At 33.4% G+C, this 24,961-nt stretch overlaps 1 protein-coding gene across 1 annotated transcript; it reads right to left on the bottom strand.

Moving 5' to 3' along the window:
• Window positions 1–16,238: 16,238 nt before the first annotated feature.
• LOC104886568 (cytochrome P450 CYP72A616) lies at window positions 16,239–24,961 on the bottom strand. The gene is made up of 5 exons (XM_010671021.4): window positions 24,543–24,961; window positions 22,124–22,344; window positions 19,573–19,817; window positions 17,356–17,731; window positions 16,239–16,858 (listed from the first exon to the last, which is right to left on the bottom strand). Exons 1-5 carry the CDS (start codon window positions 24,844–24,846, stop codon window positions 16,430–16,432), a joined length of 1,575 nt encoding a protein of 524 aa, XP_010669323.1. The 5' UTR covers window positions 24,847–24,961; the 3' UTR covers window positions 16,239–16,429.

The following is a 24,961-nucleotide window of genomic DNA, read 5'->3' as shown; positions in this document are numbered from 1 at the left end:
TACTTTCCGTACTTGTTCCTCTGGAGTAATAGTCTTTCCTAGGGAGTCAAGCTCATTGATAATATTGGAGAACCTAGTGAGCATATCATGAACTGACTCCTTAGGCTTCATTGGAACAACTCATACCGTGCATGAGCATATCTATCTTCGATCTTTTGACTTCGCTTGTTCCTTCGTGGTAACCTGTAGAAGTTCCCACATCTGCTTGGCCGTTTGCATCCCATGATTCTATTGTGTTCATGGGGACCAAGACCACAGTGGAGAATCTTCTTGGCTAAGTTGTTCATCTCCATCTTGTCGAAGTCATCTTTATCATATTTTAGAGTGGTTTGGGGATGGTCTCGCCTTTTTCATTTTTCTCAATGACTTCAAAATCACCAATTTCTATCACTCCCCAAACTTGATAATTTTTAGCCTTAATGAAGATTTCCATACGATTCTTCCAGTATGGATAGTGCTTTTCATTGAACATAGGTGGGCGTTGAGTTAAGTAACCTTCATCCAGTCTTTCTCCCGTAGTGTTCATGATTACCAGGTACTTGCTCCTCAGTGTTAACTGATTCTTGGAGGAACCGGGCTCTGATACCAATTGTTAGTCGAGTACAAACACTAGATCAACTACAAGAGGGGGGTGAATCGTAGTTGGGGAGATTTTCAATCTTTTTGCGAAAATAAAACAATCTTTAACTAAGAAAGAGATAAGTACATAAACTTAAAAGAAATAAGCACACGGGAATTTTTACAAGGAAAACTTCCCAGGCCCAATAGGAAGAAAAACCTTGACCACGAGAGATTTTGACTCAATTCTCTTTAATATACTAGGCCAAAAGACTCTCTTTTGTACAACCTAATATTGGACCCTCTCAGTTCCTCTAGGAATTTGTTCCCTGTCACCTTGTTCCCCCTGAACAAGTGACTTTCTCTCTTGACTTCGCTAGAAGTCTTTTCTTTCTTTTTCTCTTATTCTCTCAAATGATTACAGAGTTTGTTTCACACAACCTAATCTCTAGTACAATGAATAATAATGAAAGAAGAGTAGAAACCGAATACACTTTCGTTGAATAATATTACATGAATAACTGAAAGCATATCTATTCTAGTTCGTTAAAACACAACTATATGTAGACAATAGATTGCCCCATGATCTTCTTCACACGTACATAGTGGGAGCTAAAATTTAGTTGCACTTCATCCACTTTGTAGCCGTTAGAAGTTGCGGTTGTTGTGGTTCCATATCTTCAGCCATAATCTCGCGCATCAAAGAGGTAGGTTGTTGTGGGTTGTTGTGGTTCCTAAAATCTAGGAACTACTTCAACAACCCTCCTTTTTAGGCGTTGGAAGTTAACAGCTTCAAATCAGTTTGTTACTTCTTCTCCTGTGCATACATAACTAACTTCCAATAATATTATGGATTCTATTTTTCTCACAAATTAAAGTCCATAATATAATCATATAAATATCAGTCAAAACACAAATAGGTTAGATAACTTAATTTTTGATTAAGCTCATAATCAATTCTTCATAAGTTATTAAACACGCTATTTGTGAGATAAAATAATAAACCTAAATTACCATACAAATAAACTTAAATAATTAAATCTAATAAAACAAACTAAATAAAAGAAACTAAATTAAACGAAGATAAATATTTGTCATCATCAAAATAGTGAATACAACATAACCCATGATCCCTCCTTTGATATGTTAATACACTAACCCATGATAGCTCATTTGATATGTTAGCCAATTCGAATACAATTGGAGCACATTCAGGCTATGTTCAGTTCACCTGAAATTTTATGATCTGAATTTATCTGATCTGATCTGAACTTATTTTTTCTAATATAATCTAAACTGATCTAATCTGATTACAAGATCTTATCTTTTAGATTTTTCTCAATATATAAGAAAAAATATAGTCATGTGGGGTCTTGTTTGATTCGTCTCAATGAGTACTTTATTAATATTCAATTATTATAATTTTTACTAATATGTAATGAAAGATATTTAATAGTAATAATGAGTTTTAAATCTGATCTGATCTGATCTGATCTGTTCTGATATGAACTTATTTTTTCTAATTTGATCTGATCTGATCTGATTTGATTTGATCTGATTAGATCTGAAATAAGCAAAAATAAGTGAACTGAACATAGCCTCAATGTATGGAATCACCAGCTACCATTACAGAATCGTCGTCTTCCACTTGCGTGAATCACCAACGACCGCTAGTGCCCACTACGCATCATTCATAACAAAAGGTTAAAAACGACAAATGGAATTTGTTTGATTGTAAGTAGGAGTGTTCAATGTCGGATATCAGATCCGAAAATTTCAGATCGGGGACATTGTGATCCGAATATGATCCGAAATTTTCGCATCGGATCACCGGGTTTTCGGATCGGATACCGGATTTTCGGATCGGATCACCGGATTTTCGGATCGGGTCCGTTGACATTTTTGAAAAATCCCGATCAGTATCCGATCCGAGAACGCGAAATTATTTCCGGATACCCGATCCGAAATATCCGAAATCTTAAAATCGGATCGGATATCCGAAATTTTGGATCCGATCGGCGGATTTTCGGATCGGATATTTTTGCACACCCCTAATTGTAAGATCATCCACAATGGTAATCTACAATCACTTGTAGTTTTGTGTGCCACATAAGATTTCCAAACTACAACATTTTCAAGCTACAACCTCTTCCAATGGAAAGCTACAACCATTTGTAATTTTTGTAGGTCCCACATGTTATTTACATATGAAAATTAGAAAGTGAGATGGAAAGGTATAAGTAGGGCCCACAAAAAATTAAACAAAGCTACTTGCTTTGTGGAGCTACTTGGTTTTGCCAAGCTACAAGCTCTTTTTTACTCCAATAACAAAGCAAGTAGCTCTAACTTTTAACAAATTGCAAGCAAGGACCTAAAGTCACCCATTGGAGTTGCTCTAATTACCTAGGATTAAAATTAGATGTATTGGTGTTTGAGAGGAAATGATTGTAATTCTATGGCTGCGCATGAAAGGGATATTTGTTTTTTTGGGGTAAGTTTGATGATTGACCTGCCTAAAGTGCCTATGAGGAGGCACGCTAGACTAAAAGCTGCAATTTCTAGGCTAGCTAATTGGGATATGTTTTAGAAATTGCTAGGCTAATGGTTGATCTCTTCGAGCTGTGATAAAACTCTAGCAGCTATAAACACTTTTGTCTATAGCAAAAGCTAACATCCATGTGGCAACATATCATTAGCACACATGTCACAATATTGTTTATCCAAAACAAATTACTTTTTGCAATTTTTAAACTTGTATATCTCAAGAAATATATTTTAGAAAAAAATAAAAAATATACTAATATTCAAATATTTTTATTCTCTACAAATAGACATCCATTTTGATATAATTTCATCATATATCAGTTTTAATTACCTTACGTCAAACAAGTGTATTGTTATAAGAAACAAGTGTATTTTAAAAAGAAACAAGTGTATTTTAACAAGAAACAAGTGTATTTTAACAAGAAACAAGTGTATTGTATGGGGAAACAAGTGTATGTTAACGAGAAACAGGTGTATTGTAATAACAAGAAACAAGTGTATGTTAACAAGAAACAAGTGTATGTTAACGAGAAACAGGTGTATTGTAATAATAAGAAACAAGTGTGTTATAAGAAACAATTGTATTTTAATAAGAAACAAGTGTATTGTATTAAGAAACAAGTGTATGGTAATAAGAAACAAGTGTATGTTAACATAAAATAGGTGCATTGTAATAACAAGATACAAGTGTGTTATAAGGATAAGAGTAAAATAAATATATGATGAAATTATATCAAAATAGATGTCTATTTGTAGAGAATAAAAATATTTGAATATTGGTATATTTTTTTTATTTTTTTCTAAAATATATTTCTTGAGATATACAAGTTTAAAAATTGCAAAAAGTAATTTGTTTTGGATAAACAATATTGTGACATGTGTGCTAATGATATGTTGCCACATGGATGTTAGCTTTTGCTATAGACAAAAGTGTCTATAGCTGCTAGCGTTTTATCATTTCTCAATCGCTTCACATCCAATAAAGCGTTAGTTGCAGCTATTAGCCTAGCAAATTTTAAAACATATTCCAATTAGTTCAATTGCAACCATGAGGAGGCATGTTAGGTCAACGAAGAAGCTCCTGCCGAACGAGGAATGATAAACCTCTTTTTGCTAGATGTTTGCAAACATCTAACAGGGGTAAAATTGTCAGTATATATGGGAAACATTTGTCAGTCAAACAAAAAGTTATTTCGAAAATTGCAAAGTGTCAGTCAAACCAAAAAGTAGTCTCGAAAATTCCGATGCTAAAAACTAGTGTTCATGCTACTAAAACTAGTGTTCGTGTAACTAAAACTAGTGTTCATGCAACTAACAAATAGTGCTTGTGTATAAACAGATAGTGTTCGTTTTTTTTTTGGACACTGTCAGAAAATTCTGATGCTAATATATAGTGTTCATGCTACTACAACTAGTGTTCGTGTAACTATAACTAGTGTTTATGCAACTAAAAATAGTGTTTGTGTATAAACAGATAGTGTTCGTATTTTTTTTTTACGAATCTAAATAAGAGATAGAGAAGAGTAAAATAAAAATATGATGAAATTATATCAAAATGGATGTCTATTTATAGAGAATAAAAATATATGAATATTGGTATATTTTTAATTTTTTTCAATATATATTTTTTGAGTTTTACAAGTTTAAAAATTGTAAAAAGTAATTTGTTTTGGACAAACAATATTCTGACATGTGTGCTACTTATATGTTGCCACATAGATGCTAGATGTTTGGCAAACATCTAGCAAAAGAGGTTTATCATTCCTCCCTGCCCAACTCCTAGATGAGAAATGATAAACCTCTAACTGCTAGATGTTTGCCAAACATCTAACATTCATGTGGCAACATATAAGTGGTACACATGTCATTATATTCTTTATCCAAACAAATTACTTTTTCCAGTTTTTTAAACTTGTATATCTCAAAAAATATATTTTAGAAAAAAATAAAAAATATACCAATATTCATATATTTTTATTCTCTACAAATAGACATCCATCTTGATATAATTTCATCATATTTTTATTTTACTCTTCTCTATCTCTTATTTAGATATGTAAAAAAAAAAATACGAACACTATCTGTTTATACACAAACACTATTGCGAATTGCATAAACACTAGTTATAGTTACACGAACACTAGTTCTAGTAGCATGAACACTGTATATTAGCATCGGAATCTTCTGACAGTGTCCAATTAAAAAAATACGAACACTATCTGTTTATACATAAACACTATTTTTAGTTGCATAAACACTAGTTATAGTTACACGAACACAAGTTGTAGTAGCATGAACATCATATATTAGCATCGAAATTTTCTGACAGTGCCCAATTTTCGAGATTACTTTTTTGTTTGACTGATAACTTTTTTCATGTATCTTGACAATTTTACCCCTGCTAGATGTTTATAAACATCTAGCAGTTAGAGGTTTATCATTTCTCGAGTACGCTTGAGGTTCACAATATGGGAAATAGTTGTCCCCTTTTTTGTCCTTTTCAAAGTGCGAATGGCACAAACTTTATGTTTTCTTTTGCTAGTAATGGGGCAGGAATACATTAATGTGTTCTTAGTTTCCAAATACTACCTAAACTCTTAGTTATATACAGAAATCCGAAAAATGAAACACTTAACTTCTAGTCTTCATGTTCCTCTTGATGAAAGCTTCAAACAGCAGTTTTACTTCGTTCCAAACTCTGAGAACTTTGAACCACAAATACTTAATTAGGAACTTGACAGGCTATTTCATGCTCTTGGTCTTCTTGTAACTTGTAACAATTCCTCTTACTCCCTCCGTCCCATAATATAGTGCTTGTTTCTTTTTTACACGGTCTCCAAGGCGTAACTTTGACTTTTAATATTTTCAATTCTGTATTAATTAAAAAATATAAAAAGTTGATATTATGAAACTACACATTGAGACGAATCTAACAAGATTCCACATGAATATGTTTTTTTATATATACAAATGAGAATATTCGGTCAAAGATTTTAAAGTTTGACCCACCAAAAATGACGTAGGCACTATATTATGGGACGGAGGGAGTATAATTTAGGCTTGAACTTGCACTTTCAAAAACATGTCTTTTAATAAACATGTCTCTTTATTTAGTTCCAACTCAGGAAGTCGTTCTAGCTTGTTTCAACTCAAGAACTCTCATTCGGATCTACACATTCTATACATAAAGACATTAACAACTTAAGTTTGCTTGTCATCATCAAAACTTTATAGGGAAACATGTAGATTTTAGTTTTAATGATCTTTTTCCAAAGTTAAAGTTCACTGATGGTGTTTATTATACAAATTTGCAATCAGTATTGATTCTCGATCGTATGCAATCTACACTGTCCAATAAGAAGATTTCTTCTCTAAATTAGCTGAGAATGATAGGCCTCTCATAAGATAGGGACTAGTAATCAAACCGAAACCATACCCTAATTTTCCATAGTCATATAAAATATTTATTCTCATAAGGTAGTGTTTGGGAATGAGCATTTCATTTGAAATAAGTTATTTGAAATTTGTATTCTCAAATCATGGAATCTAAAATCAAATTCATTGTTTCGTAAACTTAAGAATTTCAAATTTAGGATTTGAAATCCATCTTCATTGTTTGGCTTACCATAGAATTTACAAAGAGGAGATTGAATAGTTAGAAGCTAGAGATTCATTAATGGAGGAAAAGAAAGCTAAGAGATTCGTTAATGGAGGAGAGAAAACTAGGCTTTATAATTGAGGAGAAAGTTAGGAATATGTTGAACACTTAAAGAGGAAAGTAGAAAATAGTTAGGGTTTAGAATTTGCAAATGACACCCTTGCACATGGAATTTGAGAATTCTTAAAAGTGGGCTATTATTATAAAGGTTGGAATTTGGTTGGAATTGGGCCAATTCCAATTCCAAATTTATGGATTTCCCAAACATGTCATTTGGCCTAATTTCACATTTAGAAATGAAATGCTCATTCCTAAACATAGCATAATGGATTTTGGTCCTAGTGTGGTCAGATTTGGGCTGGTGCACAACCCTAATATGTTGCATGATACATTAAGAAATAGAAATGTTATGATATATTGTGAAATTTGGTTCGTTTTATTGATAGTTATATTGTAGAAGAATTTTATTTGATTAATTGTTTTTTTTTCCTTTAATGTTGATTGCTGGACCTATGGATTTCTATCAATGAAAATTATCTTTCCTCTTCAAAAACAAACTTAGTATCTTACGAGTTTAAGCTATTTTATGCAATCGGAGACATATAAATGTTCCATATATTTACTGAATTCAGGTTTATAATTATGTGGGTCAAACTTCATTTATTGGATTAATACGTCAAGAGGGGTGTGAAATGCTAGTTTTGTAGGTTGTCTATTGCAGTTCGTGGAAAACCTGTCTATGTGTTAACTCATATTTACTTGAAATATAGTCATATGAAAGTAAATAAACCTAGCTAGTTTGTAGGAGTTATCTTTGTGTTTCTAAATGCTACACAATCTCTCTAATCTGGTAGACCCTTCAATTTTGTCTCTATATGTGAATCAATATTCAACCGTAAAATTCATGGATTGTCCAAAAAGATTAATGGGTGAATCCTACCTGAACTTTTCCTGTTGAATCAAGATTTTTGTCTACCAAAAAATGGTGAGGCCTTGTGTTAATATCGAAAAATAGATCCTTATAAATCTATCTTACGGGTTTCTAAATTGTTTCAAACATACTCAAAGGCACAATCAAATAACTAGAAATAGATATAAATCACTAAAAACATATTTTAAAAAAATCTCAAACTCAAAGAAATTAAAAATAACCCATATTCTTCAAACACACAAAACACAGATAAAAATTACTTAGAATCTTCAGCGAGATTATTCAAATTGAGAAACAAAAAACCCAGATTCAAAAACCCACATAAGAATTCATTAAAAAAATTCATCTGCAAGAGGCAAATATCAACCGTTTCTCGACTGAATTATTACTCTGGCAAACCCGAGCATTTGGAGAACAAATGCAATCATTAATTAACAATGAATCCAAATTTTTTCTTTAATAACAATGAATTCAGTTTAATCATCTGCAAAATTAACACAACCAATTATCATTAAGCTCATTATTATAACACAATTAGACATTGTTATTTATTATATCATATTTATTCAGCTAAATTATATGATAAGCGAGCATAAACAATTCAAACAAAAGGATAAGAATTTTTAAAGTGACAATTTTTTTCCCAACACACAAAATTAAGCTAAACACTCATCAACCAACATCAACAACAAAAAAAAGATAACAATTTTGAAAATTTTAATAAGATTTTACAAGATCTCAATATGTAGAAAGTGACAATTTAATATTTTAAAAAAATATTACGAGATGGGAAACCGGCCTACCCACATACATGCGTTTAACCAAGAGATAAGAAATCAGATTCAAGTCCATACTCCATTAAAACGTTCGTCGAAAATTGGTGTTTGCTGGTCGGATTATGTGACATGTGCATCCTCTCTTGCACTCCTCTCTATGAAAACAATGATATTTTTATTTTCAACGAAATGGTGATAAATTAGTTCAAAGGTTTAGGGGGAAAAGGTAAGAAGAGAGAGAAAGAGGTAAGGAGATAACTCCTCCAAGTTTTCTCTCGGTGCACGATACCTTATCGTGCACCGTCGCCATGGCCAGGAAATACAGTGGAAAAATTCAAGGTAGCTCAGAAAAAGGAGAGGAGGAAATGCGTGGTCTTGCATCGGAATCTCAGGCTCTGCGTACTCGTTCCATGGATGAAATTTTGGGGATAGAATCGTTGGATTTTGGGATGAGAATTGGAGACCCTCTTACTCCCAAATCTTCAATCCAAGAGTTACAGTAGCAATCTAAAATTATGCATACCTTCAATGAATGGCTCCAATCCATTCATAAGAGTGCAAGTAATTGTTCAGTGATAGGTCCTGGCAATGGAACTATAACTTCTCCAGATAACTGTTCTATTCCTATTTTGCAACAAAGGTTTGTAGAGAATTTTGAAGTGGAGACTGAACATGGTAATGATCCTATAATCATACATGAGAAGGATAATTTGATTAATCCAATGAATGAACCTGTGCATATTGAATTGGATGAAATTCAGGAGGAAATTGATTATTGGAGTTCATCATTGATATGCTATGTTGTGGGGAAAATCCGCCAACTCATGTGATGGAAGGGTTCTTGAATCGTATAGAGGAAATATAAGATCGATAAGATTGCAACGGTGAAGAAGGGAATTTTTCTAGTAAGGTTTACAGCTATGGACACTAGGGATGAAGTGTTAGCTAGTCATTCTTTCTTTGCCCATAAACATTTAATCATGAAACCATGGACTCCAGAAGTGGATTTTGAGAAAGAGGATCTTAAAACTATTCTTACATGGATACAGTTGAAATTGCATTTGAAATATTGGGGTGAAAAGACACTAAACAAGATTGTATCACAGCTATAAAACGTGATGATGCATGCTACTAGTAGGGATCAGGGGCGGATCCAGGATTTCTGGTGAGGGGTAGCGTAATTGCGCATTACTAAATACGAAAAAAAGTAAACAAACCATAACCACTAAATTCAAAATGTTACATAATCCATATACATCTACTTCAATAAAAGAAAACTATAATTGTTCACGAGGATTCTAAAATTTTGAACTGACTTACAATCGTATGCAGTTTTACTTTAATAATAGAATGTTACCCTTATCCAAAATAATTTCTGAAATTTTCGAACCAATTTAGAGTAGCATCAAGTTTTACATCTAAAAACAAAATCAACAACACTAAATTTATACCCATAAAAAATAATCCGCTAATAATATAAACAGTTAAAAATTCACTAACAAATCCTTTAAAAGAATCACTAACAATTCAGAAAAATCATAATTCACTAACAATTTACACGATTAAAAATTTATAAAAACCATAATTTACTAAACCCTCACACAAATTATAGTTTGACATTGTATTCACACAAAATATAACTCTTCAAAAATTCACACAATGAACAATTTATTCACAAATTACCAACTCTAAATTCATAAATTCATAGACCCAGAAACTTTCATTGTATTCCCAATCATAGAGCCAAAAACATCACAAATTGCCATACAATCATATAACTTCCGTTTTCTAGCTAAATCATTCACCATTCTCTTCCATTGAAGCTCGACAATTTCACCACCATTTTCATCATCATTCAATGTGGAGATTATCTCATGAGGAAGCAATGCTCCTGCTGCAATCTTCCACCAACGAGAGAGAGTAGAAACAGAGAAAGTGAGAGGAGGCAAGTAAGAGAGAGAAAAAGGGACAACAGCTGAATTAGGGGTTGGTCACTATTATGCGCTTTCCCTTTCTCTTTCTTTGCTCTTTCTCTTTCTCTTTCTCTCTTCTTAAAGAGAGCTCAATTTTTTTTTTGAAGAAAACAGGGGTAGCATCTGCTACCCCTTGTGACTTAGTGGCTCCGCCACTGCCTACTAGGAAGAGAGAAAAGCTCCAGTATGCTAGAATCTTAGTGGAAATGCCATTTGACAAAACAATTCCTGAAACTGTGCAGTTTTGGAATGAACATGGAAAGTTGACTGATGTACCTCTGGTGTTTGAGTGGCGGCCTATATTATGTCAACATTATAAAGGTGTGGGAGATGAGATAAGGGAGTACAAATTGAAGTAGAGGAAAACTTGGGTTCGTAAAAAAGTATAGCCAATAGTATGTAGAACCTAGCAAGGTTGATGCTATTGAATCAGCAATAGAGGGAGATTAGGTAGCACATGAACCAACTGAAAACTTGAAGCAAAATGGAGAGAAAGAACATGATCCTGAAGGTTTTCAAAGAGCTTTAATACCTATCAAGGTGAGAGCATCAGTTGTTACAACTACTAATACTCAAAATGTATTCAATATTTCGAATGTAGTAGAGGTGAATGAAGACACTGAAAAAGAATGAGGCAATTGGCATGAGATCACAGTAAGGAGGGGGAGATCCTCTTACACATGATGGATAAGTTATTATGTTTGAATGTAAGAGGCCTCAATACTCATAAAAAGCAAATTGATGTGAAGTATTATGTGAGCAAGATTGCTGCTGGTATTATTACTCTCTTATAAACTAAGGTTAAGGCACATAATCTTGTTTTAGTTAATCAGAAAATTTTCAATGGGCGGTGTTTCACATCCAACAGTAGTTTTCATGACAATGGGAGAATCATTTTAGCTTACTTGCAAAGCCACTAGTTTCAATGTAACCATTGTAAAAGGGTCCAGTCAGCTTTTACATTGCTGCTTAGAACCTACTGGGGGAAACAAGGTTTCTTTTGCATCTTTATCTATGCTTTCAATGATAGAGGGCAGAGAAGAGAATTATGGCAAGATTTAATGTAATTTCAGAAAGATGATCCATGGATATTATGTGGGGATTTCAACTGTGTAATGAACACAAATGAAAGAATAGGAGCAGTAGTAAGGGAAATGGAATTCAGGGCCATTAGGGAATGTATGAGTGTATGTGGCATGCAAGATGTGAAAAGTACAGGGCACTTCTTCACTTGGAATAACAAGCAATAAGGATCTCATAGAGTTTTTTCTAAGCTAGACAAAGTTCTAGCTAATCAAAAGTGGTTAGTTATGTTTTCAGATGCAGAAGTATCTTTCCAAGAATAAGGGGAGTTTGACCATTCACCTGCTGTGTTAGCTATGTATAAAGAAGATAATACAACAATGTGGAGATCTTCCCCACATTTTGAGGATATAATAAAAAGAGCCTGGGATCAGAATGTGCAAGGAACCAAGATGTATAAGGTGGTCCAAAAGCTGAAAGCTGTCAAGTTGGCTTTAAAAGAGATAAACAAGCTTGGTTTTTCATATATTCAAGCCTCTGAATTACAAGCTTATCATAATATGATTGCAGCACAACAAAGGATGCATAATCAACCAACTAATAAGCAATTTGTAGGAGCTGAATTGGAGGCAGTCAGGAGTATCAAGCTAAAAATAAAGCATACATGGAATTTCTAGCACAGAAAGCCAAGATGGCCTAGATAAAAGATGGGGATGAAAATACCAATCTTTTCCACCAGAGTATAAAGGCAAGAAGGCAGCAGAACAAAGTTTACAGTATTCATGATGAACATGCCACATGGCATGATACATAGGAAGCTGTTGCAAATGCTTTTTTAGCATGTGTAACAAAAGTGTTATGTGCAAGGCTTAAACAGGTGCTCCCTGATTTAATTATGAAAAAGCAAGGAGATTTGTACATTGAGGTACATTGCTCATAACATCATGGTTATACAGGATATGGTGAAGCAATATGGGAGGAAACATGTAAAGCCTAGTTGTCTTATGAAAATTGACTTACAAAAGGCATATGACACAGTAAATTGAGAATTTTTGAAGGAAATGATGTATTACCTAGACTTCCATCAGTCATTTATTGAATTAGTCATTCAATGTGTTACAACACCAAATTTCTCCCTCATCATGATTATATTAATGGTTCAATGAAGGGTTTTTTCAAGTCTTCCAGAGGATTGAGGCAGGGTGATCCCATGTCACCATTACCGTTTGTAATATGCATGGGATATTTATCAAGGATTTTGATGAAAATGAGTGAGCCAAAGCAGTTCAAGTTCCATCCTAGATGCAAAGAAATAAGATTAACACATATGTGTTTTGTAGACGATTTGATACTATGTTGCAAAGGGGACTATATTTTTGTTTTTTTATGTTGAGAGGTTTTAAGCTATTTTCTTAGACCGCAGGATTAAAGACTAATGTGAACAAGTCATCTATATATACATGTGGTATGCCAGATACATATGTTACAAGGATAGCTGCAGTTTCTAGATTTTCACAACAATCTTTGCCATTTAAGTACTTAGGTGTGCCCATTTGTGCCAAGAAGATTTCTGCACCTCAATGTGAAGCATTCAATGACAAGATGACTGGAAGAATTAGAGTATGGAGTAGTAGGAATATGTCCTACACTGCTAGGAGCCTAGGACCCTCCTAATTAACTCAGTTCTGATTAGTATACTGGGCTTAAGTATTTGTACATCCAAGGAAAGTGCTTACAGAAATTAATAAAATCTGTAGAGCATTTTTGTGGGGTGGGCATGCTTATTGTAGCAAAACAGGAGTTGTAGCTTGGGAGAAATTGTGTGCTCATAAAAGTGCAGGAGGCTTAGGGTTTAGAGACATAGTTTCCTAGAGTACAACAAGTCTAGGAAAGTATGTATCACTAGTACAAAAACGTTAATTTGCGTTGGACCCTCGACTCCTATTTGCGTCGGACTTGAATCCGATGGCACAGGTCACGATGAAGATGACCTGAAATTGATCTGCGTCGTATGCGAAAACGACGCAGATTAGTTAGCTATTTGCGTCGCACGTTGTATACGGTGCGACGTAGACGGCTCTCCCCAGCCCAACACCAAGCTTCAAAGGGTAATGTGAGTCGCACATCGCCTAGGGTGCGACGCAGATGAGTGATTTGCATCGCACCTTGGGCTATGTGCGGCGCAAATTGCATATTTTTTTTCAAAAAAGATTTTTTTTTGTTTTCTAATTAAAAATAACTAGGAATGAGGCTGTTGCAAACTTGCAATAAAGATTTTGGTTTCTTCACAAAAAAATCGTAGATTTGTAATAATAAATTACAGAAAATAAAGAAAAAGAGATAATTACGTAAAAAATAATACATAAATTACAGAAAATCAATCAAATAAAATTACAGAAAAATAGAGAAGATTAAAGAATTACTAAAAATCAAAATCATGAAAGAAAGAATTTCATAGCAACTATAGTCGAAATTTCAGATGGTGGTGCAAATCCAGATCTTCACCTCAAACGCAACTATAGCCGAGAAGAACCAGATCTGAAAAGGAGAAAAGATTAAGAATCAAAATTCAACCTCGGTGCAAAGGAGAAAAGATTAAGAATCAAAATCAAAGTTCATGAACGAATTTCGAGGTAGATTGCCGGAATACCTTCATCGGACTAGGAAAATACCATCCTTTTACTGAAAATTTCAGATATGAAAACGAGAAAAAATGAACAAAAATAATCAGATATAAATGCCATAAAAATAAACAAAAATAATCAGATATAAAAAAATGAAATGATATTAAAACAAATAATAAAACTCAATTCCTTAGAACTTAGATCTGAATTGAAATCCATGAATCACATGCAAAACACGAAATGAAACGATTAAACGAAGAAAAATAAAGAAAAAGAAAGAATACCTGATCGGTTTCATCGCTTTCGACACCGTCGGTAACGACGCCCAATAGTTTGGCTCCCTTGATCGGTTCTTTCTTTGCCTTCACAACGACCAAAGAAAAAATGAAACGAAAGAGATGATGTTTACTTCTTGAAGTGAAACGAACGAATTTCGACGAGTGAAAGAGAGAGAGGGAGAGAGAGAGAGAGAGAGAGAGAGAGAGAGAGAGAGAGGGAGAGAGGGAGAGAGGAAGACGCGGCTGGGTACTGATGGGAGATGGGGATTTGTTTCGATTTAGTTTATATTAAGAGGGATATTTGTTAGGGCGGCCCAACTGAGGTGCGTCGCACGGGCTTGGGGTCCGATGCAAATTTAACGCACCTCAACGACGTGCGACGCAGATAGTTGTCAACAATGTGCGTCGGATGAGCCTCGGGGTCCGACACACATGAACGATATGCGTTGCACATCATCTAGATCCGACGCATATTGCTCGTATCTGTTGGTTGTGAGCAGTTGTTTTGCATCGCACTCTGGCTCCCATGCGACGCAAATTCACTTTTTGCATCGTTTCCGTTGTAGTGCGACGCACTTGGGGGGACGTAAATTGTCCTTTTTGTACTAGTGTATGGGTTGTGTCAACCAAGCATGATAGTGTTTGGTTAAAGTGGATTCATTTTGTGTATATTAAAGGGGATAATTGGTGGAGCTATAAGTCTAATGTAGGGGCTAGTTGGTACTGGAAAAAGGTTTGTGGGGTGAAGGAGCAATTGAAACAAGTTCTAACGCAAGAAGATTTGGTGCAGATGGATCATTACTCAATCAAAGCAGTCTATGAGAAGTTAATAGGTGAAACTGAGAAAGTCAGATGGAGTCTTATTGTTTGGAATAGACTCAATGTCCCTAAGCATAGGTTTATAATGTGGTTGTCTATGCAACAAAAACTCCAAACTACAGCAAGATTGACAAGTTTTCGAATTTGTAAATCAGCTCAATGTTTGATTTGTGATGCAAACATAGAAGATCATGCCCACCTTTTTGTTCAGGTGTGAATTCAATTCCAACTGCTTAACACATATCAAAGCTTGGTTGAACATCCAGGCAACAACACTCGACTTACAACAACTTTTGAGATGGGTGAAGAATATTGGCAGATCTAAGTTTCAGAAAGATCTCATTCAGGCCAGCCTTAGCTTACTGCTCTAGTTTACTTTATATGGCAAGCTCGAAATAAAGTATATTGGGAAGCTTGTGTGCCTAGCATTCAAAGAACATGTAAAGAAGTTGAAGGAGTTGTTAGAGCTAGGATTCTAGCTGTGATGCCAAAAAAGATTTCTAGAAGAGATCAGTTATGGTTTAATAGTTTGCATTGAACTGCTATAAAAGAGTTATAGTTGTATGATTTACTTGTTGGCTTGTGAACTAGCTTTGAGTTGAAGGGGTCCAACCTAGTTGGTTCGCTTCTTCATTGTTGGTTGTAGGTTGTAATGTTTGCTCTAATTAATATAATCACTTGCTTAGCAAAAAAAAAAAAAAAAGAGGTAAGGAGAAAGATTAAAGTTACAAAGATTTTTTTTTGGGGGGGGGGGTAAGGAGAGAACTTAAAGTTCAGATATTTGGGGGAAAAAGTAAGGAGAAAGAGAAGTATAGAGAGCGTGATTACACTGATTTCTGTAAGGAGAGAGAGAACAAAGAAGTTCAGTAAAGAGAGAGAAGTAATTTTGTTTTTCAAAATTTAGGGCCCCATTTGCATGTGAGGCCTTGTGTTGAGTCCCATTTTGGACCAACACAAGAACGGGCGTGTGTCTACATTCCCAAGCAACCTCGAATTGTCCCACAATTGAAACGCATCATGTAGTCTAACCTTGCATGCCTAAAACATCATAAGATGGAATATAAACATTGAACGGACTTCATAACTGGAGAATGAGTTTTAGAAATACAACAATATCATGACTGACACAAGAACAACACACTTTGTCAACATAAAGCATCACTAACAAGACACAACACTTATTAAGAAGTTGTTTAACAAAAAAAAAAAAAAGGCTAAGCTTGCTTGTTATCTATATCCTCTTAACTAAAGCCTACGAATAATAACTTGTGCCCCTCGCAAAGGTTGGAGGGTCAGTATAAAGTACGGAATATGAGTATAAGAAGGTGAAAGCTCGAAGGAGTAGTGCTGAAGCAACACACATAAAGCCATCTTAGCTTCTAGCATGGCTAGGTTTTGACCAATGCAAACTCTCGGGCCCCATCCAAATGGGAAATATGGAGCTGAATCTTTGTTCGATGCCTTTGAAACCCCTTCTGAGAACCTGCTAGGGTTGAACTCGAGCACGTCACTCCCCCACACTTGTTCATCTCGGTGAAGATATGGTGTTGGGATGAAAACATGAGCACCACCAGGTAGGTGCTTATCTCCCAACTTTGCTCCTTTTCGACCAGTAGTTCGGACTATGCTCGACGGTGGGTATAGCCTTAATGATTCTTGCAAAACCATTGTCACCTACAAAAGACAAGAAGTTGGATTCAGTTGACTATATTCATAAAAGGAAAAAAAATACTTAAATTATATGAGATACCCAATACATTAGTTATGTTGATGGTGATTTTATATTGAGAATGTAAATTCTAATCATAAATCTCCTTTTATTTTCTTCCATAATCCTTATCACAATTCATCATTTATCAAATTCATTACCATGATCTAAATTTACTATATGCAAATTACTCTATCCATTTGAAAATACTCGTTCAACCTTCAAATAGTAGGAGTATGACACATCCCTATTTTAGGCTTGCCAAATCATATTCTATTTTTGAGTAGTTGGTTTGATGATTTAGTAAGTTTAGGTATACTTATGTTGATAATAGTCAACTTCTTGTATTCAACACTAAATGTACGTCTATCGACTTATAATAATTACTTGACAAAACAGATATGAATAGAACAATATAATCATAGAAAATTGAGCTAGAGCCTAGAAGCACTAGTCAACTTACAGTTTTGAGACGGATTAAGTCATCAAAAGTAGGTTTCGTTTCACGGCCAACAAGTTGGAACACTTCTTCTCTTGCCTTTTCTTGCCAATCTTGATGCATGCTTAATGAAACAATGGTCCAAGTGAGCAGAGTTGCAGTTGTCTCATGCCCAGCAAAGTAAAAAAGCTTACACTCATCGATAATCTCTTGCAATGTTAGCCCAATTTTTTCTTGCTGGAAGTTAAGATTTGACGCTAGCATCAAACTTAGCAAATCATCCTCGACTCTGCTCCCATTCTTGATGGCTTTCTCACGCTTTTCAACTATACCTCTTAGTGTTCTTGTCACTTCTTTGTTGATATATTTCATCCTAGCATTTGTTTTCGTTGGCAAATGCCTAAATCCATGTAAAAAGAAAAGAAGCGAAAGAAGATATGGTGAAAAACATAGGACAAGATCATTAGTAAAAATTGAGTAATATATATGCTCGATTGGATCACACAGATCAAAAGTCCACCAAATACTGATAAATATACTGGATAGTGGATTGGATCAATCTGTCCTATATCTACTTTTCTATACAAATATTTCACAAGAGGATCCCTATTACACGTTTATCTTCTGATCAATCTATCCAATCAGAACCGTTCTATACATTTTTTATTTTAATCATCAAATAAGTACCTAGATAATAAAGTAGTTCATTGAATTAATAAGATAGTTTACATGTGTGTAATTAATCAGGTCATATGCTTGGTTTTTATATGCTTCCTTTCTAACAAATTACTAGCAACATTTGATATTATTATTTCTGATAGGTAAAATATTCGATTGTTGCTAGTAATTCGTTAAAGAGGGAGTATTACATTTTCTTTTTAAAAATATACTATTGCCTCCGTTCTTTGTGGATGTTCTTAGTTTGACTTGAAAATATGTCTATACACTTCTTTGACTACTAATATACCCCCTATGTGTTTTTATCTTTCTCACTTGCAATCTTGACACTAGTCATAGTCAGAGAGAATCTTTTTAAAAAAAAATCTCAATTTATAAGAAGAAAATATAGTCATGTGGGGATTTTTTTTATTCGTCTCAATTAATACTTTATTAATACTAAACTATTATATTTTTACTAATACATAATGAAAGTTATTTAAGTTCACGGAGGTGTATTGAGAGACGCGACAAGAAAGTGAGAATGATAATAAAAAACAGAAGGAGTATTACGTAATAGTTGAAATTTATAAGAATTTGGTATTCTTAAATATATCATTGAGATGAATAAGACTACACATGTACTTCCCCCGTTTCTTTTTAATTTACTCATTTCACTTGGGGAAAAAATCAAAGAGGAAGTACAAAAGTATGATAGAGAAAGTGGAAAGGTGGAGAGAGAAACTCCAAAGTGAGAGAGAGAAAGTAAAAAATGGGTTAAAATTTTAGAAAGTGGATGACATGGGTGAAAAAAGAGGAGAAATAAGTAGAGGTAATATGTTATCAAGAATAGAAAAAGCAACAATGTGTAAATTAAAAAGAAAGAAAGAAAACAGAAGAGTGTGTAGATTAAAAAGAAACGGATGGAGTATAACTATGTATTTCTTATATATTGGGTTTTTTTTAAAATCCATGTAATTCTATATAATGTAAAGATATAGGAACATCAATCAGAAATAGAGGGAGTATATTATTTTGACTGAATATACTACCAAAAATTGTTCTGAACAAAAAAATGTTCAAATGGTACAATTCTGGTTTAGGTTTTTCTTGTACTTCTAGATTATTTTAATATTTTGGTTGATTTTTTTTTCAAGTATTGAATTCTATCTAACTAAAGCCTCTTTGTTTTCCTTTAATTTGGTAATTGTATTTCCTATTATTAAGCACTCTTAAATTTTTATTTATTGGAAAATTATTTATGACTATTATTTTCCTCTATAATCAACAATTCTAATCAATTAGTCTTTTTAATAACATAAAGATAGAGTTGCCTCTTTTTTGATTCCTTTTTTTTTTCTCCCAAAAAAATGACCCTCATAAAGCAGGTTTGGTTCAAGTTATAAAAATGAAAAGTAAATTAAATTTTACAAAATTGGGAGGATGATGGTAATGGCAATTGTTAACTTTGAGGTTTAATGCTAGTATGGGTAGAAAACTTTAATAAGTGTTAGATAATATGGCAAAAAATTGCATTACCATGAAATAAAGAGGTTAAAAAGTTATAAAAACTAGGTGAGTTACCTTAAGAACGGAAAGGAGGCCATATAGTAGACTTTTGAAATTAACTTTCCTTGCTCATTCAGGAGTTGAAAGACTTTGCTTCCTTCTTCATAGCTGCTGCCAAATGCAACATGTGATATAATATCGGCTGTTAATTTTTGAAACTCAGAGAAAACATCCACTTCACACGAGTCATTGACACCCAAAATTCCCTCCCACTTCGTAATCATCCCTTCTACACACATTGCAGCTGATGGCATCATTTCCTGTCAACAAAGTCATGAACCAATGTTAGCATAAGGCAGTGAATAGATTTTTTTACGCATAGTGCAACCGGTTTCTCAGAGCTTAGCTCCGACTACATCTAGATCGACCCGTGTCGTACACTTGATTTGGGTGGGAGTTTTCGAACAAGAGATTTTACATACAATGAGGTTTGAACTCGAGATTGTCGCTTAACACTTGAGCCAACTCTTGTTAATACGCACTCAATATTTTTATTTTTCATACGGCATCATCTTAGTTATTTTTTTATCTTAAAATTCATTTCTAAATTTTCAAATAGGTAAAAATTGAAATCTCTTACAAATTAGCTTCACCCAGATTAGGAGCCTAGTTTGGAGTAGAAAGAGAAGGTAAAGGGAATCGCCTTTTCCTCCTAAAATGCCCCTACTGGAAATTGAGGTTCAAATTTTAAGGTTCGAAAGTATAATCTTACCAATAGGTCAACTTTATCTTAGTAGATTATTTACTTTGTCGTAGGAATATGCTGAAAATCAATGTATTATAAAGGAGGAATTTTTTGGACATAGGAATTAGAAAGCTCCTCAAGATTTCGAGGCCACAGAGCACACCACGTAGGATTGCCATGTCATTGAATTTTATTTTAATTTTTTATAAAAATAGAGTTTTACATTGATTTAAATACATATAAGGAGTTCTAGATAAGCTAAAATTAGAGTTTGATTTTGCATGAACAACCTAAATAATTATATTATGTAAATTGTGTATAACTTTTGCTACGTAATTTGAAATATTAAAATTGTATATGAACCATATATTTTAAAATCAAGAACGTTTATTGGTGGAAACGGGGAAATAAGGGGATGGATTTTGATGAGAAAAAGTAGAGTGAATTTCGGAAAGATAATATATAAGTTATTTATTTTTTATTCAATGGTTGATATTGCTCAGACTCTATATTGTAGAGTTCTTTTATAACTCTAGAGGATCCAAACACACCAGCGTTACTCAATTGAACCAAAATAATTTAGTATTCCAACAAAAATTATTAAGGAGCTTTTGTTGTTACAACAAAAATTAAAATCTATAGCGATTTGATGAAAAAATTAGAGTATAATTTTACAAAAACAACCTTATAATATTATAGAGAGCTAATCGAAAAATCAAGATTCGAGTTTCTAGACTATTTGAGGTCGCAAATCATAAAAAGGGAAAGTTTGATAATTCTTGATATGATCATGATTGATGAAAATAATTTTTCTCTTAAATAGTAATTTCGGTTATTAATAAAGGTTGTTATATATTTAATTTAAGTTATTCATGATACCATCATTATGATCTTCTTTTTTGCTTTCTCATCTTCTATTCTATATGCGTTAGTGTTTATGTGCTAATAATTAAAATTTGAAGTTGTGGCTGACTCTGATATTTTTTCTTTATTCTTTCTGTCATGCATCTATTAAATTTTTACCCTATACTTTCTTAAAGTATCATTCGAGTATTTTCATGTTAAAAATGTGTTAGCTATTGTTAGTCATACGAATTATTGGGATACACTATTTAATAATAGACTTAGATACAATATTCAAGTGAACATTAAAAATATGAAATTTATATATAACAATAACAAATCTAGAAATTAAAGTATAACGACAAATAATTTCTATCTTTTTCTACTACAACAATAAGGTTGGGCATGGTTTTTAAGAAAATAAAAAGGGTAGTTTAGCATAGAGGGTTAGACTAGAGTAGGAAATAAGTAAATCCTTAATAAAATAAGTGCAACTTTATGAAGCAATTTTGAGTAATTAATGATGGTTTTATTAACATAATGATGGAGAATTATATAACAATTGTGTTGAAAAATCTCATTTGACAACAAAAAAAAAATCAACAATGTTAACAAAAAAATTACAAAAATAAAATAAACAATAAACCATACAACGCACGGGCTTCACAACTAGTATCGTCCGAAGAGAGGGAAGAAAAACTCATAACTTATAACGATTAAATTCTTAAAGTCTTGCATTAATACTAGGATAGGTTTAATGTGGTACTGAAATTTGTTTCTCGGGAATTCTGAAATCTCTTCCTCCTTCTATATATAGTTAGGCTATTATATTAAATTCAATCAGATATATACTTTTCTAGAGAAGTTTTATTTTCCCAAGATGATAGGGAATTGATGCTAGCGATTAATTATAAGATTTGAGACTGCAAGTTGGTGATGCAGGGAAAAGTACAAATTGAGGGGTTTTGGGTCAAGGTACTATGCCGCTTTAAAGAAAAAAACAAAGAAAGAATTTTGGAGGTAGTAAGAGTGTAAGACCTTCAGCTTCTCCAAGTGGAAGGCTGGATTGAGCAACTTCCTATGCGTGGCCCATTTATCTCCATTCAAAGAAGAGACACCAGCAACAAAGAGTCTAGTAAAACCATTAATCTCTGGTTTCTGAAAATCTCCGGATTTATTCGTTAACATCTCTCTAATCAACTTTGGTTCCAACACCACTATTCGAGGCACTGTTCCCATCCATATGTAGAACATTTTACCTGTACTTGATATGGAATTTGGTTAGTTTGATACTCTTACACTATAACATGCACGCTGTAAATTTCGTTTTAAAAAATTGTTCATATTACTGTTAGCTTAATTATAGCTTTATATACTACTATGTTGTTAGGTGAAAGAATTTGTGTGGTGTTAGCATCATAGCGAATTGCCACCTCCAACATTCCATATATACTTCCTCCGTTTTATAATACTCGCTACACTTTTTATTGTGGGAAGTTTCACATTACTTGTTACACTTTCTTTTTTGGGCAATAAACTCTCTATATCTCTCTCCTCTCGCACATGTCCCTTTCCTTTTTACTCTCTACCTCTTTCTTCTCCAAAAATTACCTAAGATTTCATAAATTGATAAGTGAATATGAAACGTAAGAAGTATATATATATATATATATATATATAGGAATGAGATCTTGTGAAAACAACAATTAAGCTGAAAACTGAAAACGGTTAATCTGAGCCGTCGAATTTATAAAATAATATTTTGGACGGCCATGATTTAACGATATATGCGTGCCTAGAAGCTAAGTTTCATTCCTCCCACCTGATTTTCTTTCTCTTACTCCCCATTCTTCGAAATTTCAGTAAGTGTTTGAGTAATTTCTTCATCTTCAACCATAGAATCTGCCATTTTCGCTCTCCAAGCTGAAGGCTTCGACCTCTTCGGTTAACTCAACCTCAGTCAACAATGGCGTCGCCGCCATGGATTCACCTTCCTTGCACCTTCAATTCCGACAACATCTCTATCACTAATAATATTTCATCTTTATAAATGTGGGGTTGGAAATTGTAGTATAAAAGAATTTTGGCAAATTTTGATTGATTTTTTTTAATAATGATGGGTTTGTAAAATTTGTAGAAATTGCGTGTTGGATGTACTCTGGTCTCCAGTGAAAGGCAAGCAGGAGCATTGAGAGAGAAATGTTTGGAGGCAGTATTAAGACAATATGTGAGGTTCTTTAAACACTTTCTCTCTCCTCTCCAATCTCCAATTTCTCAATTTTAAACCTTAATCTCTCTCCTCCAATTCCTTAGAATCACATCATCTACTTCACATTCTCCATTCTAATCGCAATTAAACCTTTTTATTTACTGTTGATTTTGTATTTTGAAATTCAATTAGAACATTATTATTTTGCTTCAACTATGTTATGATCGCTGAGAATGATAATTTTGAAGGTCTGATTGTTTAATGATGTGGTTTTCCTTTTGGAGATCCAAAAACCGATTCTCCTTGAAATATATATGGTTATCCGTTATCTTAGATGTGGAATAAGTTACTCTTATAGCATATAAAGTTACCCTAAAAGTACTTAAAGTTACCCATGAAATATATATATATAATTAGCCAAAAAGCTATCTTAAAAATGGTAAAAGTTACACTACAAGTGGCAATAGTTACTCTTATAATAAATAAAGTTATCCTTGAAATATATAGAACTATCCTTAATATAATAAAGTTACCTCAAAACTGGTAAAAGTTACCCTAAAAGTGCTAAAAGTTACCCTAAAAGTGTTAAGAGTTACCCTTGTTTTCAGTTTTCAGATTAAGAGTTGTTTTCAGCGGATCCTACCCCTATATATATATATATATATATATATATATATATATATAATCTAAGGAGTTATTGTGTGTCGCTTACAAGGTGCAACCCTAATAAAACTGACAAGCACTTGTAAAAATGATCGTGAACATATAATAGTTTTTTTTTAGGGGTGCACATATAATAATAAGTGTGGATTTGAGTGACAGATTTGATCATTCAAATGTCTTATATATATAGGAATTAGATATAATACGGTAATACTAGAACATCTAATAATTCCTATAGCATTCTACCATAGGTATTGATTTTTAAAACTAAATTTAGAGATGTACATACCTATACAAATATATCAAAAGGCTTGCGAAAACAAGAAACTGTGCCACATGGCGCTTTTCCTAGGAAGTTTTGTTCGTGTAATCTATGTAGAATAAAAAAAATTAAGAAATTGCATAGTATATGATTTGATCCCGAGATCTCAAGTACATATAATAAAATTTTAACCACTAGACTATAAGTTGTATTTAGTGTTATTATCATAAAGTATTATAACAATAAATGAAATTTTTTTCTTAACCGAGACATAGTCCGGACCTAATAACTAGTTAAAGTTTATAACACAATGAATGACTTACCATATTCCTGCACTGACTGATAGACAAGAGGATTAAGACGAGGCAATATATCATGAGAAGGTGTCTTAGGCATTGAAGTAATGGCTTTTTGCATCCTTTTGGCCATCTTTGCCCGATCTCCATGCCATAATTTGTAAGGAGGACCAAGGATTCCTTGCTTCCTTAACCATCTCTCTTGCCATTTTGGCTTCAACAAGAGAGAGTGAAGCAAGTTCACTACAATAGAGGCCAGAAAAATACCTAAAACCGACCCTACGACCTTAATGCTGTAAGAAATAAGGTGGTCTTCTACTAATATACCCATTATACTGCTGCTATAGATTTATTTCAAGGCCTATGATTTGGGTTTGGTAAAGTGGATTGTAACCCTATTTATAGGAGGAACTAGTAAGGCAAGTAAGCAAACTTTTCCTTTATTA

This window comes from Beta vulgaris, chromosome 2 (genome assembly GCF_026745355.1).
Source record: "Beta vulgaris subsp. vulgaris cultivar EL10 chromosome 2, EL10.2, whole genome shotgun sequence".
Lineage (NCBI taxonomy): Eukaryota > Viridiplantae > Streptophyta > Magnoliopsida > Caryophyllales > Amaranthaceae > Beta > Beta vulgaris.
This window is presented reverse-complemented; position numbering and strand designations above follow the sequence as displayed.